The sequence below is a fragment of the Loxodonta africana genome, chromosome 1, assembly GCF_030014295.1.
Source record: "Loxodonta africana isolate mLoxAfr1 chromosome 1, mLoxAfr1.hap2, whole genome shotgun sequence".
NCBI lineage: Eukaryota > Metazoa > Chordata > Mammalia > Proboscidea > Elephantidae > Loxodonta > Loxodonta africana.
The window spans coordinates 69,740,090-69,761,005 of NC_087342.1; the positions used below are offsets into that span (position 1 = coordinate 69,740,090).

The 20,916-nt window shown below is 41.7% G+C and overlaps 1 protein-coding gene across 10 annotated transcripts in view; it reads right to left on the bottom strand.

The window, feature by feature from the left end:
• RIPOR2 (RHO family interacting cell polarization regulator 2) overlaps positions 1 to 20,916 on the bottom strand; it is a 296,826-nt gene that overhangs the window by 61,389 nt on the left and 214,521 nt on the right. For all 10 annotated transcript variants that reach the window (XM_064281485.1, XM_064281508.1, XM_064281472.1 and 7 more), the window contains 6 exons: positions 11,340 to 11,466; positions 9,878 to 10,033; positions 8,922 to 9,000; positions 5,677 to 5,700; positions 4,526 to 4,579; positions 992 to 1,141 (listed from right to left, as the gene is read on the bottom strand). In XM_064281485.1, coding sequence (XP_064137555.1) covers positions 992 to 1,141; positions 4,526 to 4,579; positions 5,677 to 5,700; positions 8,922 to 9,000; positions 9,878 to 10,033; positions 11,340 to 11,440 — 564 coding nt within the window. In that variant the 5' untranslated portion in view covers positions 11,441 to 11,466. The remainder of the gene's footprint in view (positions 1 to 991; positions 1,142 to 4,525; positions 4,580 to 5,676; positions 5,701 to 8,921; positions 9,001 to 9,877; positions 10,034 to 11,339; positions 11,467 to 20,916) is intronic.

The window sequence follows — 20,916 nt, forward strand, 5'->3', positions numbered from 1 at the left end:
GAAGTCCTGCTTCAATAATTCATGCATTTCATCAACGACATTGGTTTCGGGTGACTCAGGAGTGAAAACCTCCCATGTCACATGCTAGGGCCCCAGAGACAGGTCTAAAGAAGGCACACTTCTGTTCACAGTTCTTTGTCCCCTTTGAGAGAGAAGGAAAAATTCACAGTAAAAAGTCTGAGGAAGCAGGGGGACTGACTCCCCACTCTGACACCCAGAGTAGCCATTTTAACCTCAGTGTCCATTCAACTTCCACAGACTAAGCTAGATTAGATTGGAAGCCCACGTGGTGCAAGCAGTTTGCGATACTGCTAACCTAAAGTGTGGTGGTTCAAACCCACCGAGCCGCTCTGTGGAAGAAAGGCCTGGCACATCTGCTTCCGTAAAGATCACAGCTAAGAAAACCCTACGGAGCAGTTCTACTCTGTAACACATGGGTCACCGTGAGTCAGGGCTGACTTGATTGCAGCTAACGATAACAACAACAGATTATACACTAGAGAATCTGGAAGCACATTTATGTGGCAAAAACCAGAGCCATGTGGCTTATTCCTTCATTTGTTGAATTTTTCAGTAAGCACTTGTAGTCTACTTGTACAGATCACGCAAGGAAGGAACACAAAGAAGTAGATAATTAGACCACTGTGTGCCTTTGAAGAGTCTAAAATCTTGTAGTCAGGGTAAAACAAGCATGTGAAGAAACATGTCGCAAGGCACCAGGGGATGAATGCCTGATAGGTGATGCGTGGGATTCAGAGAGGCATACGTGCTCTCAAGTTCAGTGAAAGCCCTATGCAAAAATACCACCAACCACGTTACTAGATAGTCATTAAATAAATTCCACTGATCACCTCCAAAAAGGCAAGCCAGGCAAATGGTAAAATTTATCTCTCTAAGGAATGGAATGAAGAACATTCGCCTTGTTCTTGGCAGTCAGCAACAATTCTGATCAGGCTAGGTGGGGTTCAGCACCTAAATGGGTAAGCCATACCTCTGTGTACTCTTTGTAGCTCCGGCTGATCTCAGAGAGACTCTCCCGAGCAGCTCTGCTGGCAGGGGACGTTGCAAAGGCTTGCTTCATTTTGCTGGCACCATCTTGGAGGCGTCTTTGGATACAATAAGCTTCATAGAGTTCATCTACCTGTTAGAATCAAAACAGGAAACACAAGGGCTATAAACAGTTGTCATGCTTGGAAGACATTACATAAGTCATTGTTAAGCGCTTAAGTTACCTGATGTTTTTGACCTCCACATGGAAAACCTTGGAGAGAAGTGTGTGAAAACACTTTCTGCACTAGCCACTATGAACCATTTTCTACTTTTAAAAGGATTCGACTTTGACCCTTCTTTTCAAATTTTCAAATTATATAAAACGAAAATGTGTTTAATATTGGTAGACTGTGCAAGACAAATATTGGGTAATGAAGACAAACCTCTTGTTGTTGAGTCCATTTCAACTCATAGCAACCCTACAGGACAGAGCAGAACTGCCCCATAGGGTTTCCAAGGAGCAGCTGGTGGATTCGAACTGCCAACCTTTTGGTTAGCAGCCATAGATAGCCCTTAACCACTGAGCTACCAGGAATGTTCTATACATATGGAACAAGCACTAAAAGAGTTTGTAGTTTCACACCAAGGTGAAAACTTTGTAACATAGTAGGTGATTATCACTTTAAGAGGTATTGTTACAAGGTGATAGTCACATATCCAGATTCAGCTTTTTTTTTTTTTTTTAAAGAACTAGATGTTATTTATTAAAACCAATTTTTGTTAAAATCTTGGCTCAATAATTAAGAGGGAAAATGAGGTTATTGAGTTATTCTTAAAGTTAGGGTGAAGCACAATTGCCCAAACTTATCAAACTGAACACTGAAGAAGTGTGAATTTTTTTTTGTTTGTAAATGACACCACAATAAAAAAAATTAACCGAAGCAATGAAAACGAACTTTGTTCCTGCTACACCTCCTCACTTATGCTTCAAAACAGTAATATACCTTCTGGAAACGACTATTGTTCGTACTCGTTATCATAAGACTGATAATCACTTAATACTTTTTTTTAATCACTTAATAATTCTAAGGTAGTGATTCTCAATCACCTGGGGGCAATTTTGCCCTCCAGGGGACATTTGACCATCTCTGGAGACATTTTTAGTTGTCACAACTGGGGTGATGCTACTGGCATCTACTGAGTGGAGGCTGGAGAGGCTGCTAAACATCCTACAATGCACAGGACGACCCCCGACAACAAAGAATTACCCTAAAATGGCAATCATGTCGACGTTGAGAAAACCTGTTCTAAAGTTATTCCCAGTGACGCTGATCTCTACAGTCTTATAGGACCTTAAGTAATAAACACACTAAACTAACTGTAATCGGTTACAGGGATTTTTAGGCAGATAACAAAGGAGGACATCTCCAGCGATTAGCAGAAGCAAACGCAGCGTATTACTACTGCAACACGTGAATTTTTATTTCAGTACCAACTTTGTTCTCTCAAAAAGGGGGCTGAAGCTGCAGATCCAGAAGAAAATGGCGATGAATATACCAGATTTTAGAATTTAAGAAATTGCTTTTTTTCTGCAGGCAAAGTTTTGGCTGTTCACTAAAAAACATTACTAATACCTTTTGTTGTTAGGTGCCATCGAGTCAGCCCCTGTGTTACAGAGTAGAACTGCTCCATAGGGTTTTCTTGGCTGCAACCTTTACAGAAGCAGTTAGCAAGGTCTTTCTTCCGCACAGTCAGTGGGTGGGTTTGAACCGCCAACTTTTGGGTTAGCAGCCGAGTGTAAACCATTTGTGCCACCCATGGTCTTACTCCCCTTAAGGTAGCATACTTTTCCATAATTGCTTTCTCTACATAGATGTCAGTAATACTTACCCTACATGCGAACACTAAAAAAAAAAAAAAATGCCATCGAGTCGATTATGACTCATAGTGACCCTAAAGGACAGAGTGGAACTGCCCCATAGAGTTTCCAAGGAGCGCCTGGTAGATTCCAAATGCCGACTTTCTGGTTAGCAGCCGTAGCTCTTAACCACTGCGCCACCAGGGTTTTTGTCATTTCCTAGGTCTCCTACATAAGATGACGCATACAGTACCACTGACCTTTAAAAACCAGCAGGAGTGTTGTATCTAACATGAACAGATACAAGATTAAGAAATACAACCGACCTAATACTGATTTTGTTTTCTTTCTGTTTCTCAAACTTAGCAAAATAATTTGTCGAGGCTTGCCTGCCACACAATACCTTCTAATGGATTTCATTGTTTTATGTATTGAGTTTATCAGCAATAGGAGCAGTATCGGATTTGCCTAGGTAGTAAATGTCTTTCAAAGTGGGAACGTACAAAGCAGTAATATATACATAACTATACACACATAAAGGTAGGGCTGAGTGGTGCAAATGGTTACATGCTCGACTGCTACAGCCGAAAGCTTGGCAGTTCAAACCTACCCAGAGGCACCTTGGAAGACAAACCTGACAATCTGCTTCTGAAAGGTCACGCCCTTGAAAACCCTACGGAGCAGTTCTACTCTGCACACACGGGGTCGCCACGAGTCAGAATCCACAACAATATACACATATAAATCATCATGGAATTTAAAGCAGAAAGGACCCTTAGGATTATCTGGATTGAGTACATGCCCCTCCCCACCCCCATTTCAGAGTGGAAAGTCAGGGTCCACATAGATTATATGGCCCAGTGAGTACGCGGCCGAACCTGGGACTAGAACCTAAGGCTTCTGACTCCTCTGTAAAACCACCCAGTCTCCCACTTGAAAGTGAGACAGATGAGGGTGGATGGGAACAATGTGATGTGAAGAGGAATGGCTAATGGCGAGACTTACCTGTCTCCAAAGGGAGACTTGGTCTAGGTCACACCAATAATTCCTGAGCGTCCAAAACAAAGGGGTGATAGTTCCACTCCGTAGAAGGCTAGCTGGACCAACTGTGAACTATTTATAAGGTTCAGAGCTGGATGTCAGGAACGGTATAAATTGGGACCATCTAGTGAAGCAATTTCGGTGGAAAGGCATATGAAGAGGAGCAGAAAGAACCAAGAATTTCAGAAAGATTTAGGGAAGCCCGTGACAGCTGACTTTTAGTACTTCAAAGGCTTTCATGAGGAAGTATATATGGTACCAAGTTGAATGTGGGACCAGAAAGTGAAGTTGCCATGTAAGACATTTTTGTAGGGTCAGTTTGACTCAATCTTATCTCTAAGCACATGATGCTGAGGCTGTAAGCCCTCTGCCAAGCACAGTGCAAGCTACAGAGAAAGCACTTAATGAACGTTTGCTAAAGTACAGTCAAAACAGTGCTAGGTTATCAGGCTTTTCGTTCTCATTGTTCCTCCATCTCTTTTGCCTGTGGGAGGCCTTAATTGGTTATCTGCTTAGGAATCAATTAACTAAGAAATTCTCCAGGGGCTAGATGCTCAGCTTAGGCCAAAGGCGCATTGGTCAGTAACTGAGAACTGAAAAACGGAGACGAAGAAACACAACAGGAATGTCACTTACCTTACTAATGTGAAACTCCAGGCGTCTCATGTACCTTTCGATTGTTTTAATTTGCTGGAATTAAAAGAGGACATTTGAAAAAGTACAGCCATTTGCAGTTTCATTATTCTAGGCTTGTGAGGATATTGCCTTAATTCTCTCAGACCCAAAAGTACCAGAAGATTCTATTTCCCCTGTTTCCTTATCTTTGCCGCTATTGTAGAGCTTCTCTAAGGTCAACCTGGAAAGTATTACTTAAAATACTCAATAAGTATCCTAAGAGATGAACTTCAGTGAATTCCTGGAATCCTTGTCTTTAACACCAAAGCAGACTAACCAAACAGAATGCATTGGATTTCTGGAAGGACAGTGCTGTAATGGAGAATACATAAAATGCTTCATAATAGCATATTTAATCAGTTCCAAGATGGACTCCCTCCCCCCATCTTTGTGTCTCTGAAATTGAGGTGCATTTTACAATTGCTACTGGCCAGGAGGCAGATAGCTGTCTGAGCATGCTCAGAGACAATCACAGTTGTTGGTGTCATCCCTTCATTTGTATTACATGTATTGCTGGTATTATAGGCATTACATTTAACTGCCTATTAAAATCTCATCAAAAAGATTATACAAAGATTCATCAGCAAAAAAAAAAGTTACTGTGTGCATGGAGAGCAGCATCGTATATAATAATAATTTAAAAGACTGCACGTCTAAATAGGCCTAGAAGAGCGTGTCAATATGTATAAAACACAAATTTCAAGTGAAAAAGAAAGAATTATGTCAGAATTGGCTGGAACCATTTTTTTTTTTTCTAGCAGCATGTAAAGGAATGGTACATTTTCCAATCAAAGATGTCACAGATTTGATGGAGTATGGTAGCTAATACTTGGAAAAAACATGGCGAAGGGTTTCCAAACTTACCAAATGGCTGAGAAGCCCTACAACCAGGTGGCATTTTTATGGAAGTAACCTTAAACACTTTATTGGATCTGTTGATGGCAGTACGTATTCATCACTCTCATTGGACAAAAGCATGGCTTTTTCCAGGATTAGAAAAACCACTAGTTATCTAAAATCTTACTGTCCCTAAGAGCATCTCTTCCGGACTTCTCCTCAAGGATACAGGGTTTAATATTTCAGCAGCATCGCAACACAGAATGAAAACTTACCTTGTCTAGGTCATACAGCACGCCCTAAAATAAAGAAATACCTGGATTAAAACGTATCTTTCCCAAATCGTTACTGATATTACTAGAGGGATTTAGCCTGCAATTTTGCATTATCTGTGAAATAATGGTCATCTCTAAAATGCATAGTTTGGCTGAGTTCTTTGGCATTTGCTTTGAAAGAGTAAAATTCCGGCTTATTTTTTAAAAATATATTAACACAAATTTAAGATAAACACATTTAAATTGACTGTATTCTCCAAGAAGACTTTGTAGCATGAGAGATGTTTTTCATGTCATGATAAACAACTTAAGAAGTATGCATATTGGCACACCGAACAACAAATAATGCTTTCTTTAGGGTGCTATTTATTTTAGGAAAAAATAGGAAAATAGGCGCACAGATCAGCTCACTAGGCAGATGTTTTGCCTCTCAACGTGTTAACTTGTCAACAGAAAGTAATTATCAGGTGCCACATGACACCTTGTGTGGAATGCCTTCTGAGAATCCCTGGAACACATTCTAATATCTTACGGTGGAGGTTTTTAAAAGTCATATTCCTGGGGATTGCAACCAATGTCACAAAGCAACCTGTGTATAAAATTTTTGAATCAAAAATTAATTTGCACTATAAATGTTCACCTAAAACACTACATATATATATACACACACACACATATATTGGAAACCCTGGTGGCATAGTGGTTAAGTGCTATGGCTCTCAATCAAGAGGTTGGCAGTTCGAATCTGCCAGGCACTCCTTGGAAACTCTGCGGGGCAGTTCTACTCTGTCCTATAGGGTCGCTATGAGTTGGAATCGACTCGATGGCAGTGGGTGTTTATATAAAGTAATATCCCTTTTGGTGAACTTTACGTTTTTTGGGGAGGTGTGTACATTTTCTCTGAGACATTTTATTGAATATGTTTATGGGTCATAGGTGAGTTCAAGTCCAGACAAATGCTTTCTTATTAGTACTGATACATTGCTTTTTGGGGACAACTCTGGTTACGTTAAAGGAGACGTTCCTTGTTCACCATCATTGTGAAGCATCTCCCATCTTTTAAGTCAGGATTAATAACTTTCTTTTTTTGTCATCCCAGAGTGAGTGGTTTATTTCTGTTTTCGCTTTTCCCACAGTTGGACTTGCGCTGGTATTTCCTTTCACCCATGTCCATCTGTACTGGTCTCAGAAAGGCACTGTGCCTTCCTGACTTACAATTATATCCGCTAGTACCCGATGCCTTTTTAAAAAATTTTTATTTAATTTTTTGTTGTTGCTACTGAGAAGATACACACAGCAGAACATATGGCTTATTTTAAATACCAGTAAAAATATTTTCAAAAGCCAGTATTTATCTATACTCCATGTTTTCAGAGTTTCTGCCAGTCCTCTCTGCCCATTGGCGCCTTAAATTTTCACTTGCTTTGAACTTTCTTCTCTTACATAGTGAAGACCATGTAATACTTGTTTTTCAAATTAAAAAAAAAAAATGGTGTTACCATAAAATGTAGCAGTGATACATGTGTTAAAAATACCTTGGCTGCCTGTTTAAACATGTAAAATTAGTATTTAGCAAGGAGTTCTTGAGGACAGTAATATGCTTTTCACAAACTTTTACACCAAGTTCATTTTCTGTGCGCTCATGGTAGTTGGTGTGTGGGTAGAGATACTGCTCACACTGAGTGCTGAGGAGACCAAGGGGACATCCTCAAGTGGCACCAGAACTGCATTCTCTATAGGAAGAACTTTTAGAAAACTCTAGAGTCCCTGGCTGGTATAAAGAGTTAACCGCTCAGCTGCTAACTGAAAGGTCAGTGGTTCAAACCCACCAGCCACTCCATGGGAGAAAGACGTGGCAGTCTGCTTCCATACAGCTTGGAAACTCTATGGGGCAGTTCTACTCTATCCTACAGGGTCACTATGAGTTGGAATTGACTCTACAGCAACGGGTTTGGTTTTTTTTATGGGTTTGGAGCCCCTGGGTGGTGCAAAGACTTTAGCACTCAGCCTTGGAAGAAAGGCCTGGTGATCGAGTTCTGAAAAATCAGCCACTGAAAGCCCTATGGAGCTCAGTTCTACCCTGCCCACCTAGGGTTACCATGAGTTGGTGTTGACTTGAAGGCAACTAGCTTGGTTTTGATTTTTAGGGAACACTAGGGCCCAGCTTCATGAAAGCCCTTGCCCTTGTTCTCCAAGGAGGAAAACTTGCTGCCATTGAGGATGGTCATGGGCATTCCAAAGCTCTGAAAGCCATTCCATAAAGAATGCCACAAAGATTGGGGCAATGGCAGTATCATTAGAATATAAAGTATTTTAACCTGATTCCTTTAAAAAGGACAATATACATTTTAGTGCTCCTAAAAAAGAAAATAATATGCTGAAATAATATACCAAAAAAAGAAAATACATATACCTCCTAGGTATATGAGACTGTCCTTGAGCTTTCTAATGCCTTTAAACATTAAGGTGCAGTATCATTTAGAAATGAACAAAGTCATTTAACATAGTGAATAATTAGAAATACCTCTTCATCAGGCAAATCTTCACAAATTCATTAAAACAGAGGGATTTTACAGACATCTTGAGCAATACAATATATAACTGATCTGACCAGGAACTCTTCCAGCTTCACATAGTTGTTACCCCAGGCCTCCTTTCCCTCCCTGGCATCACTGACTTATATATTTTTTTTTTTAAAATTGGAAATAAAGCAGAAGTTCTGGGTTTCAAATTCTATACTATTAATATACCGGGAGAACGCCAACTTTTCATTTCCTTATAAATGAAAAGGGGCACAGAGAATGTGGCAAAACAGTTTGTGCTTGGCTACCAACAAAAAGGTTGGTGGCTTGGATTCGCCCAGCAGAGCTGTGGAAGAAAAGCCTGGCAATCTGCTTCCATAAAGATTACAGTCAAGAAAACCCTATGGAGCATTTCTACCCTGTAACACGTGGAGTGACCATGAGTCAGAATTGACTCAATGGCAATGGTATGTTTCCTTTTTTTTAGGGAGTTAAAAAAAAATTTTTTTTCTGATTATAAAATTTATCTGGAAAATTTAGAAAAGTATGAAGAAGAAAATTTAACCTCCTTCTTCCTTCTAAAATACACACCAGGATGCAGACAGTACCTTACCTGTTGAATCTGCTTTTCTTTAAACGCTCATCCCCACCCCTATCAAATAGAAGGTACTTAGCTGAAAAAAGAACACCGTGTGAACATCTTAATGATGGGGTGGTACCTACCAGGCGAGAGTTTCTTCTCATATCTTTTAACTGAGCTGTCAACTTGTCCAGCTCCGTCTGGTGAACCTCCAGATATTCACTGCAAAGATAAGACGAGACAGAAACATGAGCTCTGTGACCATCAAGTGGAGCCTGGTGCCGATTGCTGACCTTTTCCTTCTGAAAAAAGATGAAGAATCTGAGCCTTGCTCTGCAGAGGGCAGGTAGGGCAGGGGGCTCTGTACTTTCTCAACCTCTCAGGATTTTGAAAGCTCTAGCAGTTGCATCTGAAAGCATCCAGATGGTCAAAAAGGAGAACTCCTGTGAGGCTAAATGTCCAGAAAAGAAAAACCACTGGGGAGGGAAGGAGCAAGACATGTCTGGAATCATTCTGGGCTGAAAGGATTTTATCCAGTTAAATACAACACTGGCTGCAGGTGTCTCATTACATTACCCGTTGCTGTCGAGTTGATTCTGACTCATAGCGACCCTATAGGACAGAGTGGAACTGCCCCATAGAGTTTCCAAGAAGAGCCTGGTGGATTCGAACTGCCTAACTCTTGGTTAGCAGCCGTAGCTCTTAACCACTACGCCACCAGGGTTTCCCTCACTACACGAGGGAAGCTTTATTCTGGACAAGCAATCCCTGTGATATGCTCAAGAAGGTTTCAGAACCCTTCTTCAGCATCTTTAGATATGCTTGCCCACCGTTCAAGTGAAATGCAATACTGTACAGAGATAAATATAAAACACATTTGTTTTCTGAGTCTCCTTCAATGTTATGGATATAACATGGAAGCCCCACATACTTCAGATTGTTGGAACCCATTAAAGGCTTCCCCGATGTTGGTGCAAGAATAAAACACCTCCTACAGAGGCATTTTAAAATTATTTCATATGACTAGCCTTTTTCTGACCCGCCGGGTATTTTAGAAAGGAAGGAGGTCTTGGCACATGAGTGGGTTTAATGTTCTTACTCAAGTCCATTTTTCAAGGCCCTGTAGATCTCTTCCACCCTTTGAGGTTGAGGCTCTTTGGGAGGGCTGTTGCTTTTGTGTCCTAAATTGTGCATTTTCTTGAGTTTGGCCTGAGGCTTCTTGACAGCAGAGGTATTTTCAATGAAGGAGTTGCACCTATGGAAGGAAGAAATGGAATTGTCAGTCAAGGGTACAAAAAAGATTTGGCCAAAGAAATGTCTTTTGAATCATCTTGTGTTCATATTAGTGTCCCTTAGGGAAAATAACATCCCCTTGCATATTAATAGAACTGAGCTAACCTACATTTAGTTTCTTGGGTTTAAATTTGTTAACTGGAAAAATCTGGAAGCGTTACTGGGTAGCACTGCCCAGAATCAAGGCTGGCTTCAGGTAGTGTGCACTCTGAGTGGAAATGCATCACCCACTAGAACCTTGTAACAGCCAAGGACAAACACTTCCGGGTAGAAATAGTGAACAGGTAGTAGGAGATAGGGAGTCCCTGGCTGGTGCAATTGGTTAACACACTCGGGTGCTAACCGAGGTTGGCAGTTCAAGTCCACCCAGAGGCACCTCGGAAGAAAGGCCTGGTGATTTACTTGCAAAAAATCAGCCACTGAAAACCCTGTGGAGCACAGCTGTACTCTGATGCACATGAGGTCCTCTTGAGTCACAATCCACTCAATGGCAACTAGCAACTGGTAATGTTAACCTGAAGCATGGCAAGCACTAAAAAAACTCTTGTTCAAAGAATGAATAAAGTTTCTAAATGACTAAAGGAAAATCTGGTTAGATGAGAGGAGACGCCAGGGCAACTAGAAGACTAACTTTCCCATCCTTGCATCTGAATGTCATCTACTCCCTGGGTTCCGTCTGCAGAGGGAGAGTCTTTATCTACTGCCTAACTTCATACCAAACATAGTTCCCAAAATCTGATATGCAGTGGAAAATGTGCTTCATCCCCAGGTAGCTTCAGGGGAGTGGCAGGGGAAGGTATACACATATGTCGGTAGTTTGTCCTAAATCCTCAGCAAATCTTTGCAGGAGGAATCCTAAATAATAGAAAAGAAACTGTCATTGTTGGGTGCCGTCGAGTCAACTCTGACTCATAGCAACTCCTTTGTGACACTGAAACCGCCCTGTAGGGTTTTCTTGGCTGTAATCTTTATGGGAGCAGATCACCAGGTCTTTTTCCTGAGAGCCACTGAGTGGGTTCGAACTGCCAACCTTTTGGTTTGCAGCCAAGTGCTTAACCATTTTGCCACCAGGGCTCCTTAAAAAATAAACTACAGCATTTAATTTTGGTACATTACAATTTTTTTCTGTGGAAAACAGATTAAAATAATATTTTGTGTGTAATGCAATATGTGTGTGTTTCGCGTTTGCATGCACACAGACCCTCTTCACAACATCAAACCTTGCTTCCTTTTCAAGCTGCACCCGGGGAGAAGGGCACCCTACTTGCCTGGATCTCCTCTCCTGAAGGCCGCTGAAACCCGCGAAGGATTGGCTTCTAATGATCCCATTGGGCCCTCCAGGTGAGTAGGACTGGGATCCTACCAACATGATTTCTGGGTGTCTGGCTGGTAGTCCTGTAAGATAGTGAGAAGATTAAGGTGAGTTAAAGGCAGGTTCTGACAGAAAACACACTAAGCTTTTCAACAATGATAAAAGGGAACAGAGTGACCAGGTGAAGTGAGTTATGAGGTCATTAGATCCGCATAGACATCTTTCCTATGACACGTTCCTTCCAAGCCAAAGGACTCAGCTCTCAGATGAATGAAAATACTCACCTTCCAAGACACAAATAAACATAAATTACACAAAATTAGCAATCACTTCAGGTTTCCTTCTTCTTTTTTTTTTTTTTACAAGGCCTGGCCATACTTCAAAAACAGAAAAAAAAACTTTGGAATGTTTACCTGCAGGCAACAACACCTCCCCAAATAAAAACAAATAGGCCAAAAGTTTTAGATATGTCCTGTATCATATTCAAAACACAGTCAGGTCTTAGGGCAGAATGCTACACATCGCAGTCATAAGACCAGAAATGCTAGGTTTCCTTAGAGATGAACTTACTTCAACTTGTCCTTGTTTTTTCCTATCCTTAAGTATTTCTTTTTTTTTTTTTAAGTATATTTTGAAAGACAAGATTGTACCACTTTTTGTGGCAGTGCAAAATAAGAAGGCAGCACACACAAAAGAAGTGATAATCTAGGTTATGATAACACCACCAGAGAGGAGGGAAGAAAAGGTAAGAGGAAAAATAAAGGAGAAAGCAGACCACCCCTACTTCGGTTACTCGCTTGTCTTTTGTGAAGTCTCACCACAACTGACCAAGACGCATTGACCAAACACAACTTCTGCTGGACCAAAGCCCAAGGTGAGTTCCCCCAAAGGCCTGCCCTAGATCTGTTAGGTAATTCTATTCCCTTTGGCTGGGTGGATGGCACATACCATTGTTTTAGCAGGTAACCTTAGTCCAGAGAAGGGGCTGGGCTAGCAGGAGAAAGGCGAGGCAGCTATTGTCCAGGTTGAAGATTTCCAAAGTGGGCAGACACCAAATTGGTGCGTTGGGATAACGTCAACAGTTGCCCTTTCAAGACCCGATAAGAAAGAAAGAAAAGCTAAAGCGTAACAAAACAAAAAAGCCCCAAATAAAACAATAGCAGCAGAAGTCTCTTGTAGTCCTGTTCAGGTTTAATGGAAAGGCCAACTTCCCTAGGCCCTACTCAAAGCTCTCCGGAGCTGCTCAGCAAGTGGAGGAGGTTTGAAAACATTGCCTCCCTTGAGAGAGAAGGACACACAGTCCCCTCCCCCACACCGCAGGTCCTTAAATCTCTTCCTTCCCTCCCTCCCTGGGAGAAAGAAGCTCTGGGGTTTGTAGGCATTCTTGTAGGGTACAGGTGCTGACTCAGGTTGCAATAGGCGTTCTTCATATTAAGCTTGCTCTTTGTTCTGGATTGGACACAAATCCCCTTCCAGCTGGGGATGGGAAGGTTAACTTTTGAAACATTCTCTAGAATTTTAAAAGCAGTTAAGTGGAAGCATGTATGTGCTGTGAAAGTAATATCTCGTGCAAGAATGGAGAAACAAACTACGGATGCAAATAAGGCTCTCCCTGACTACTCCTCCCAAGGCTCGAAAACCACCGTAATTCACTTAATCTTTGATGAGGTTTGAAGCACTCTTTGCCGGTTACTCAGAGGTTTGCCCACATTTCATTAGTGCTCCCTTTCTTAGGCTCAGAAAGCATGCTCATGCTATCTTCGTATTACATGTGAATTTGTAATAAATATCAAGAAAGCCCTGTAGTTTACATTCTTTCCAGACTGAACAGTTTGATAATCAAAAGCCCACTTTAAAGTCTCCATTTAGCAAATATTATTACTACTATATCTCATGTTGAAACTTCTCGTGCGGTAAGTCTGTTGCATCGTGGACAGAAAAACCAAACCCAAACCCAAATCCATTGCCATCAAGTCGATTCCAACTCATAGCGAGCCTCTAGGACAGAGTGGAACTCCCCCATTGGGTTTCCAAGGCTGTAAATCTTCATGGAAGCAGATTGTCACATCTTTCTCCCGTGAAGCTTCTAGGGGGTTTGAACCGCCCACCTTTCTGTAAGCAGCAGAGCTCTTAACCATATCTTAATTATATAATTAATGTTTAATTATATAATTGTCTTGTGCCTCCTAGAAATTATCTTTTTTAATCCAAAAAGATCCTGATTCTCTTAATCAATTTGGAGGAGCCCTGGTGGTGCAGTGGTTAAAACGTTCAGCTGCTAACCAAAAGGTTGGCAGTTGGAACCTACCAGCCATTTCAAGGGAGAAATATGTGGCAGTCTGCTTCCAAAAAGACTACAGCTTTGGAAACCCAATGGGGCACTTCTATAGGGTCGCTATGAGTCAGAATCGACTCCGTGGCAGTGGGTAGGGAGAGGGTAATCAATTTGGGACAGCAGTTCCCAAACATTACTACACACTGAAAATGCCTGGGAGTCTTTGAAAATTACTGATGTCTGGCTACCAACTCCTGGCACCTCTGATGTAATTGGTATGCGATATGAACTGGGATTTTTAAAAGGCCCCCAGGTGCTTCTGATGCTCAGCAAAGTTTGCGTACCACTACCTTCAGAGTTTTGATTACACAATCGATCACATTAGTGATAAACCCAAAACCAAACTCACTGCTGTCGAGTCAATTCTGACTCAAAGCCATCCCACAGGGTAAAGTGGAACTGCCCCCTAGGGTTTCCAAGGCTGTAAATCTTTACAGATGGAGACAGCCACATCTTTCTCCTGAGGAGCGGCTGGTGGGTTTGAACTGCCGACCTTTTGGTTAGCAGTCACGTGCTTAACCACTGCACCACCAGGACTCCTCACATTAGTGATAGGCAAAGAAAAAGATGATACTGTGTTGGTTGAAACTTAAAACTTCAATTAAAATAACCTGTTACAGTATACCAACGTTCACTGCAGTACTTATAATAGCCAAAAGGTAAAAACTGAAATGTCCAACAGAGGAATGGATACAAAATGTGATACATACATGCAATGGTATATTATGTAGCCATAAAGAGAAAGGAAGCTCCAATGCATGTCACAACATGGGTGAACCTTGAAAACATTATGCTGAGCAAAATAAACCCAACCCAATCCATTGCAATTGAGTGGATTCTGACTCATAGCGACCCCTGTAGGACGGAGTAGAACTGCCCCATAGGGTTTCCAAGGCTGTAATCTTTACTGAAGCAGACTGCCAAATCTTTCTCCCGCGGCTGATGGGTTCAAACCACCGACCTTTTGGTTAGCAGCTGAGTGCTTTAACCACTGCACCACCAGGGCTCCTTATTGACCAAGAAAGTTGCAAAAGGGAAAATACTGTATAATCTCACTTATATGAAATAAGTAAATATATAGAAACCAAAGGTTATTAGTGGTTACCAGGGGGTGGGGGGGAGGGGGAAGAGGGAGTTTTTGCCTAGGAGGCATTGAGTGTATGTTAATGGTGATGGAATAATCGGGAAAAGGATTGCGAGAGCAGCTGTACAGCTTGAGGAGCCTAACTGATATCACTGAGTTACATTTGTAGAAGTCGTTGAACTGGAGTATGTTTTGCTGTATATATTTTTGACCACAATAACAATAAAAAATACCCTATTACAATGTGGAGCCCTGGGTGGCTATAAGCTGGAATCGACTCTACCGCAGCGGGTTTTTTGGGGTGATGCAAGGGTTAAGGGTTAAGGAAACCCTGGTGGCGTAGTGGTTAAGTGCTAGGCTGCTAACCAAGAGGTCGGCAGTTCAAATCCACCAGGCGCTCCTTGGAAACTCTATGGGGCAGTTCTACTCTGTCCTATAGAGTCGCTGAGTTGGAGTCGACTTGATGGCAGTGGGTTTGGTTTTTTTTTTTTGCAAGGGTTAAAGTGTTTGGCTGCTAATCAATCTGTGGTTCTTATCTTCCAGCCACCAGTCCATCTGAGGGAGAAAGATGTGGCAGTCGGCTTCCCTAAACATTAGAGCCTTGGAATCCCTATGGGGGCAGTTCTACTCTGCCCTTGGGTAGCTATGAGTCGGAATAGAGTGGATGTTTTTTTTTTTCTTTTAATTATAATTTGCCAGATCCAACTTTTAAAAAATATGTGACTCAGTCTTGGATAAGCCTCTCTTTGCAAAATTTAATGAATCACACATCAGAGAGTAAAACATGAACCATATTGCGAAATCCTTTTCATTCTCCTTTTCTTCCCCTAACAGGCAAGAAAGGTTCTCTAGAACCTGGATTCTAAGAGAGCTGCCTATAAAATGCTTTGCAAGAGAGCAAAGCCTTTTGTTGAATTTACGTGTCAAAGGGATGACCACTAGGAGCTGGGGTGAGCGGGTTTTGCTGATGTTTCTGCTTTGCCTTTCTGGTCTCAGAAACAATCATTATCTTTCAAGAAAGAATTTGGCCAGAGAGCTGGTTTAGGCTGAGATCACTATCCTCCCATCAATTCCCCTAAAGGCCGCCACCCAGCCTAAAAAAAAAAAAGGGCCATAAAACTAGCGTGCAAGCTCATGCCACACGCCAAGTCAGGGTCTGGGAGAGATAAAAGGAGTAGTTTGGGACAGGGTGGAGTAGGAAGTATTAAAGGACAAAAGAATGCAAAATACCTCTTACAGGCCCATGTTCCAATCAGGTCAACCATGAGTCAAGCTCTAATTCTAAAGGGGAGTGACAGTTCTTTGCTACTATTTTAGCTTCTCCAGCCCTCCTGTAACTTGCAACAATCTGTGATCACCTTTTTGAACACCCCATTCCTACCTCTTGGTGCCCTATGTCTTCAGGCCATTCTCTGGCTTCCTAGAGGTCCGGCTGAGTCACTTTCCTTCTCAGCTCTCAGGAAAACTATCCCTAAAGCTACACGACTCATTTTCAGGCTCTAAGGACTTAAATGGAGGCAGTGGTAGCTCAGTGGCAAAACTCTCGCCCTCCTAGTGGGAGATCCAGATTTGATTCCCAGCCAATGAACCTCGTGTGCAGCCACCACATGTCTGTCAGGCGAAACCTGGGTGTTGCCATGATGCTGACTAGGTCTTAGTGGAGCTTCCAGACTGAGGTAGGCTAGGAAGAAAGGCCTGGTAGGCTACTTCCAAAAATCAGCCAGTGAAAACCCCGTGGATCGCAATGGTCCAATCTGCAAACGATTATGGGGATGGTGCAGGACCAGGCAGTGTTTTGTTCAGACAGAAAGTGTGGGGTGGGGTGGGGCTGAATGGTAGTCAGGATGTAATTTTATGTGCGTTGTTTTAATTTTTTATGAAGAAATGCATTTATGTATTATTTATGCGGTGAGAAATTCTTTTATGAAACTGTAGACATTTGGAGTTGTCCAAAGTTGGGTGTCGGGTGAGGGGTAGAAAGTCCACACACAAGCACCGGCATATAATGTAACCCTGTTGGGTAACTACTGTATTTATATAGTTGTTCATATTCAGAAATCTTGCAGAAGAGAAATATGATTTCCAAGAAATAATGGATTAAATAATGGATTAAAAAAAATTTTTTTTTAGGTACCATAAATTCCAATTAAACCAGAACAATTCAGACTCTCCAATGAATCTTTATTATGAGTTCTGACCTATGTACAGACTATTTTAGCCTTCAAAACTTTCAGAGATGGGGCTGTACTCCTGATAGTATGCATGGTACCTGATATACATTGCTAAAGTCCATCAAATATCATAGTACCTAATAAGAAAGAAATTCCACATAAAACAACACACTCTTCTTTGGATGCTGCTACTTGATACTGCTGATGCCTTGAAAAATGTTTGCAGCCCCTAAGATATAGAATTCTCAGCTGGTGTTTCTGAACACTCTAGCAGAAGCAGCATTCACTTTTGTGTGTTAAATTCCAGAAAGGTTTCCAATCTTAAGCAAACAGTAAAGCTGCTAAGGCTTTGTTTGCTCCTCACACTTGGCTTCATTGCATGAGGTCGAGGCTATTCTACCCACAACCTGCCATTCCCATAGCCAACAGGAAGAATGGGATCTTTCTGGAAAGAATCCCAAGCGCCTTGACTAAGAGTTGAACAAACCCTACCATTCTGAGCTGAGCCTCCTGGCACAGAAGTCAGAAAAGTCATAGCTGTTTCTCCATTTGACCCTTCATCCAATGAAAACTGTTGCTTTATCCCCTGCTACGCAGTGCTGGGAAACCCTGGTGGTGTAGTGGTTAAGTGATACAGCTGCTCACCAAAAGGTCAGCAGTTCGAATCCACCAGGTGCTCCTCGGAAACTCTAAGGAGCAGTTCTACTCTGTCCTATAGGGTTGCTAAGTGTTCGGATCGACTCAATGGCAATAGGTTTTTTTATGCAATGCTGAGTGCTAATTTAACACATACCTGGGTCCTTTGAAATTAGAATCAGTATAGGATCTTACACTTTCTGTTGCCAACACTGTGATACAGGTACGCTGGCCCTCAGCGGACCTCGGTGGATGCTATGAGCCACCGCCTGAGCTGAAGGACTTGCATCTGCTTAAGTTAGAAGGCATCTCTGTCAAATCAGAGCCTGATTGGAACAGTGGTTAAGAGCTACAGATGCTAAGCAAAAGGTTGACAGTTCAAATCCACCAGCTGCATAGGGTCTCTATGAGTTGGAATCGACTTGATGGCAATGGGTTTGGTTTGGTTCCGTCAAATCAGTAAGTATCTTCTGGACAAGAGAGATGAGCCTGGAGGTTGCAGATTAAAAAAGATCAAGGAATCAGATTATGCCACCCTGGTCTCATGCTTTGATTGGACCAGAAATAAAGGGAGGGATATGATTGCAGTTGTTTTTAGCTGCTGTTGGGCAGGAATAGAATGAAATGCCTTCTGGTCCTGTGCCATCCCCACGACCAGTTACTGATCAAACTGTTATGATCCATATGGTTTCCATTGGCTGATTTTCAGAAGCAGATCACCGGGCCTTTATTCCTACTCCATGTTAGCCTGGAAGTTCCACTGAAACCTGTCCAGCATCTAAGCAACAAGCAAGTCTCCAATGGCAGATGAATGGTAGCTGCACATGGGGTACAATAGCTGGGAATCAAATCAAGTCTCTGACATGGCAGGCAAGGATTCTACTGCTGACCCGCCAGTGAGTGTAACACAGACTGTAAATACCCAGCCGCCTGGAGAATTTAGAGATAACCCGGTTTCTACGAATAAAACGATAGAAATCATCCTTGGAGGGTTGTTTGGAGGATGGGCAGTAAATGATAACTACACACATTAGGCGTTGATGATTTCGACTCACAGTGACCCCACGTGACAGAACAGAACCGAACTGCCCCATTGGGTTTTCTAGGCTGTAAGACAGAGTAGAACTGCCCCATAGAGTTTCCAAGGAGTGCCTGGTGGATTTGAACTGCTGACCTTTTGGTTAGCGGCCGTAGCACTTAACCATGATGCCACCAGAGTTTCTGCTGTAATCTTTAGCCAGCCCTAAATTGTAGCTTATGGTAGTGCTACCAGCAGAAGGAGTAAAAGTGACAAAAACATATCTGAAAAGTCATCTAGGTGACCGTTCTATTTCCCATTCTATTTTTATAAACTGGTATTCTGGCTTATACTTTCTTGTGAGTTTAATTAGCTTGAGTTAGCAAGCCTGGTTTCTCCCCCAATTTAAACAATTCCAATATGGGACTCATAAGGGTAGGCAGATTAAGGTAAGGATCCTGACAGCACAGCCACACGCCTTTCAACACCTGTCAGTGACAAAGCTCCACAATGACCAGAGCAGAATGTAAGTGCCGGAGGCATCAATTCACCTACAAAGTCACTGAGCAAACTGACCAGTGCACTAGAAGAAGTCTTAATATTGATTGTTAAAGTATGCTGAGATTCGTTAAAGGATATAGGAATCATTCGATTTTTATAAAAAGTTTTATTTAAGTTTTTCCAAATATAAAAGCACTCTTGCGTTAGGAAGAAGCCCCTTGGTGATGCAAATCGTTAAGTGCTTGACTTCTCTTAGGGACTGAATTGTGTCCCCCAGAAATATGTGTTGTAAATCCTAGCCCCTATGCCTGCGGTTAGAATCCCATTTGAGAATGGGTGTTCTTTGTTATGTTAATGAGGAAGTATAAGTGTAGGGTGTGTTTTAGGTCAATCTCTTTGAGATATAAAAGCAGATTAAGCAAGCAAGCCCAGGCGAGGGAAGATAGATGCCACACCATATGAGATCTCCAAGGAACCAAGAAACAGAAGCTGAAAAAAGACAAGGACCTTCCTCCAGAGCTAATGGAGAGAGAAAGCCTTCCCCTAGAGCTGGTAGCCTGAATTTGGACTTGTAGTCTCCTAAACTGTGAGAAAATAACTTCGTATTTGTTAAAGCTACCCTCTTGTGGTATTTCTGTTATAGCAGCACTAGATAAAACTAAGACAACTACTAACTGAAATGTTGGTGGTTCTAACCCACCCAGAGGTATGTTGGGAGAAAGGCCTGGTGATCTGCGTCTAAAAGATCACAGCCATTGAAAACCCTATGGAGTGCTGTTTACTCTGACACACGTGGAGTCGTCACGAGTTGGAATGGACTTGACAGCACCTGGTTTGATTATTTTTGTATTAGAAAAATATAGCAAAGTAGAAACAAGGCATGGACGGGAAGGGAGAGGAGAACCATACTGTATCTGCCACTTCAAGACAAGCACCATTAGCATTTTGGTGTATTTCCTGCAATTCTTCCTTTCCATATATAAGAAAAAAAAATTTGAACATACTGCATACCAAATTTTATATCCTGCTTTTTCTATGAGATTCTTTTTTAGAGCTGTGCTGAGGGTTCATAAATTAACTTTTTTTTTGTTGTTGTTGTTAGACCATCTTTAAAAGAGTGTTTGGGTCTACCCCATATTTCATGTGTCCATTTGGCTAATATTAGGAAAAGAAGCTACATTATGTGTGCTTTTTATTTCTGGTTTTATGATTTGGGATGTTCAGCCAAAGGCAAAGGTGAATCTCTTTCAAGAATGAGACTAGGGCTTGTCTACAGGAAATGAGAGAACGCATTGGCATATATGCGCTTCAACTGCAAGAACTCAAACATCTTGAAATTAAATCACAGGAACATATTGCTGGGCATTATTGCCTTAACTCTCAAAGAATAAGGTTTTTATGGTACTTTCTTTTTTTTAAATTTAACCAAAATAAAACCAAACTAGTTGCTGTTGAGTTGATTCTGACTCATGGCGACCCACGTGTTCACAGTAGAACTGCCCTCCATAGGATTTTCAAGGCTGTGAACTTTGGGAAGCAGATTGCCAGGGCTTTCTTTCGAGGTACCTCTGGATGAGTTTGAACTGATAATCTTCCAGTTAGTAGTTGCATGCATAACCGTTCGTGCCACCCACACCTTTATTTAACCAAATCCTTTATTAATTAAGAACACAAACAAATAATTCTGAAATATGCCTACTGATGACAGAAAATATAAGAGACATCTGTGACCCTGAATGGAGTTAATAAAGACATTTCAGTTCTCCCCAAAGCATTCCTCACGGTAGA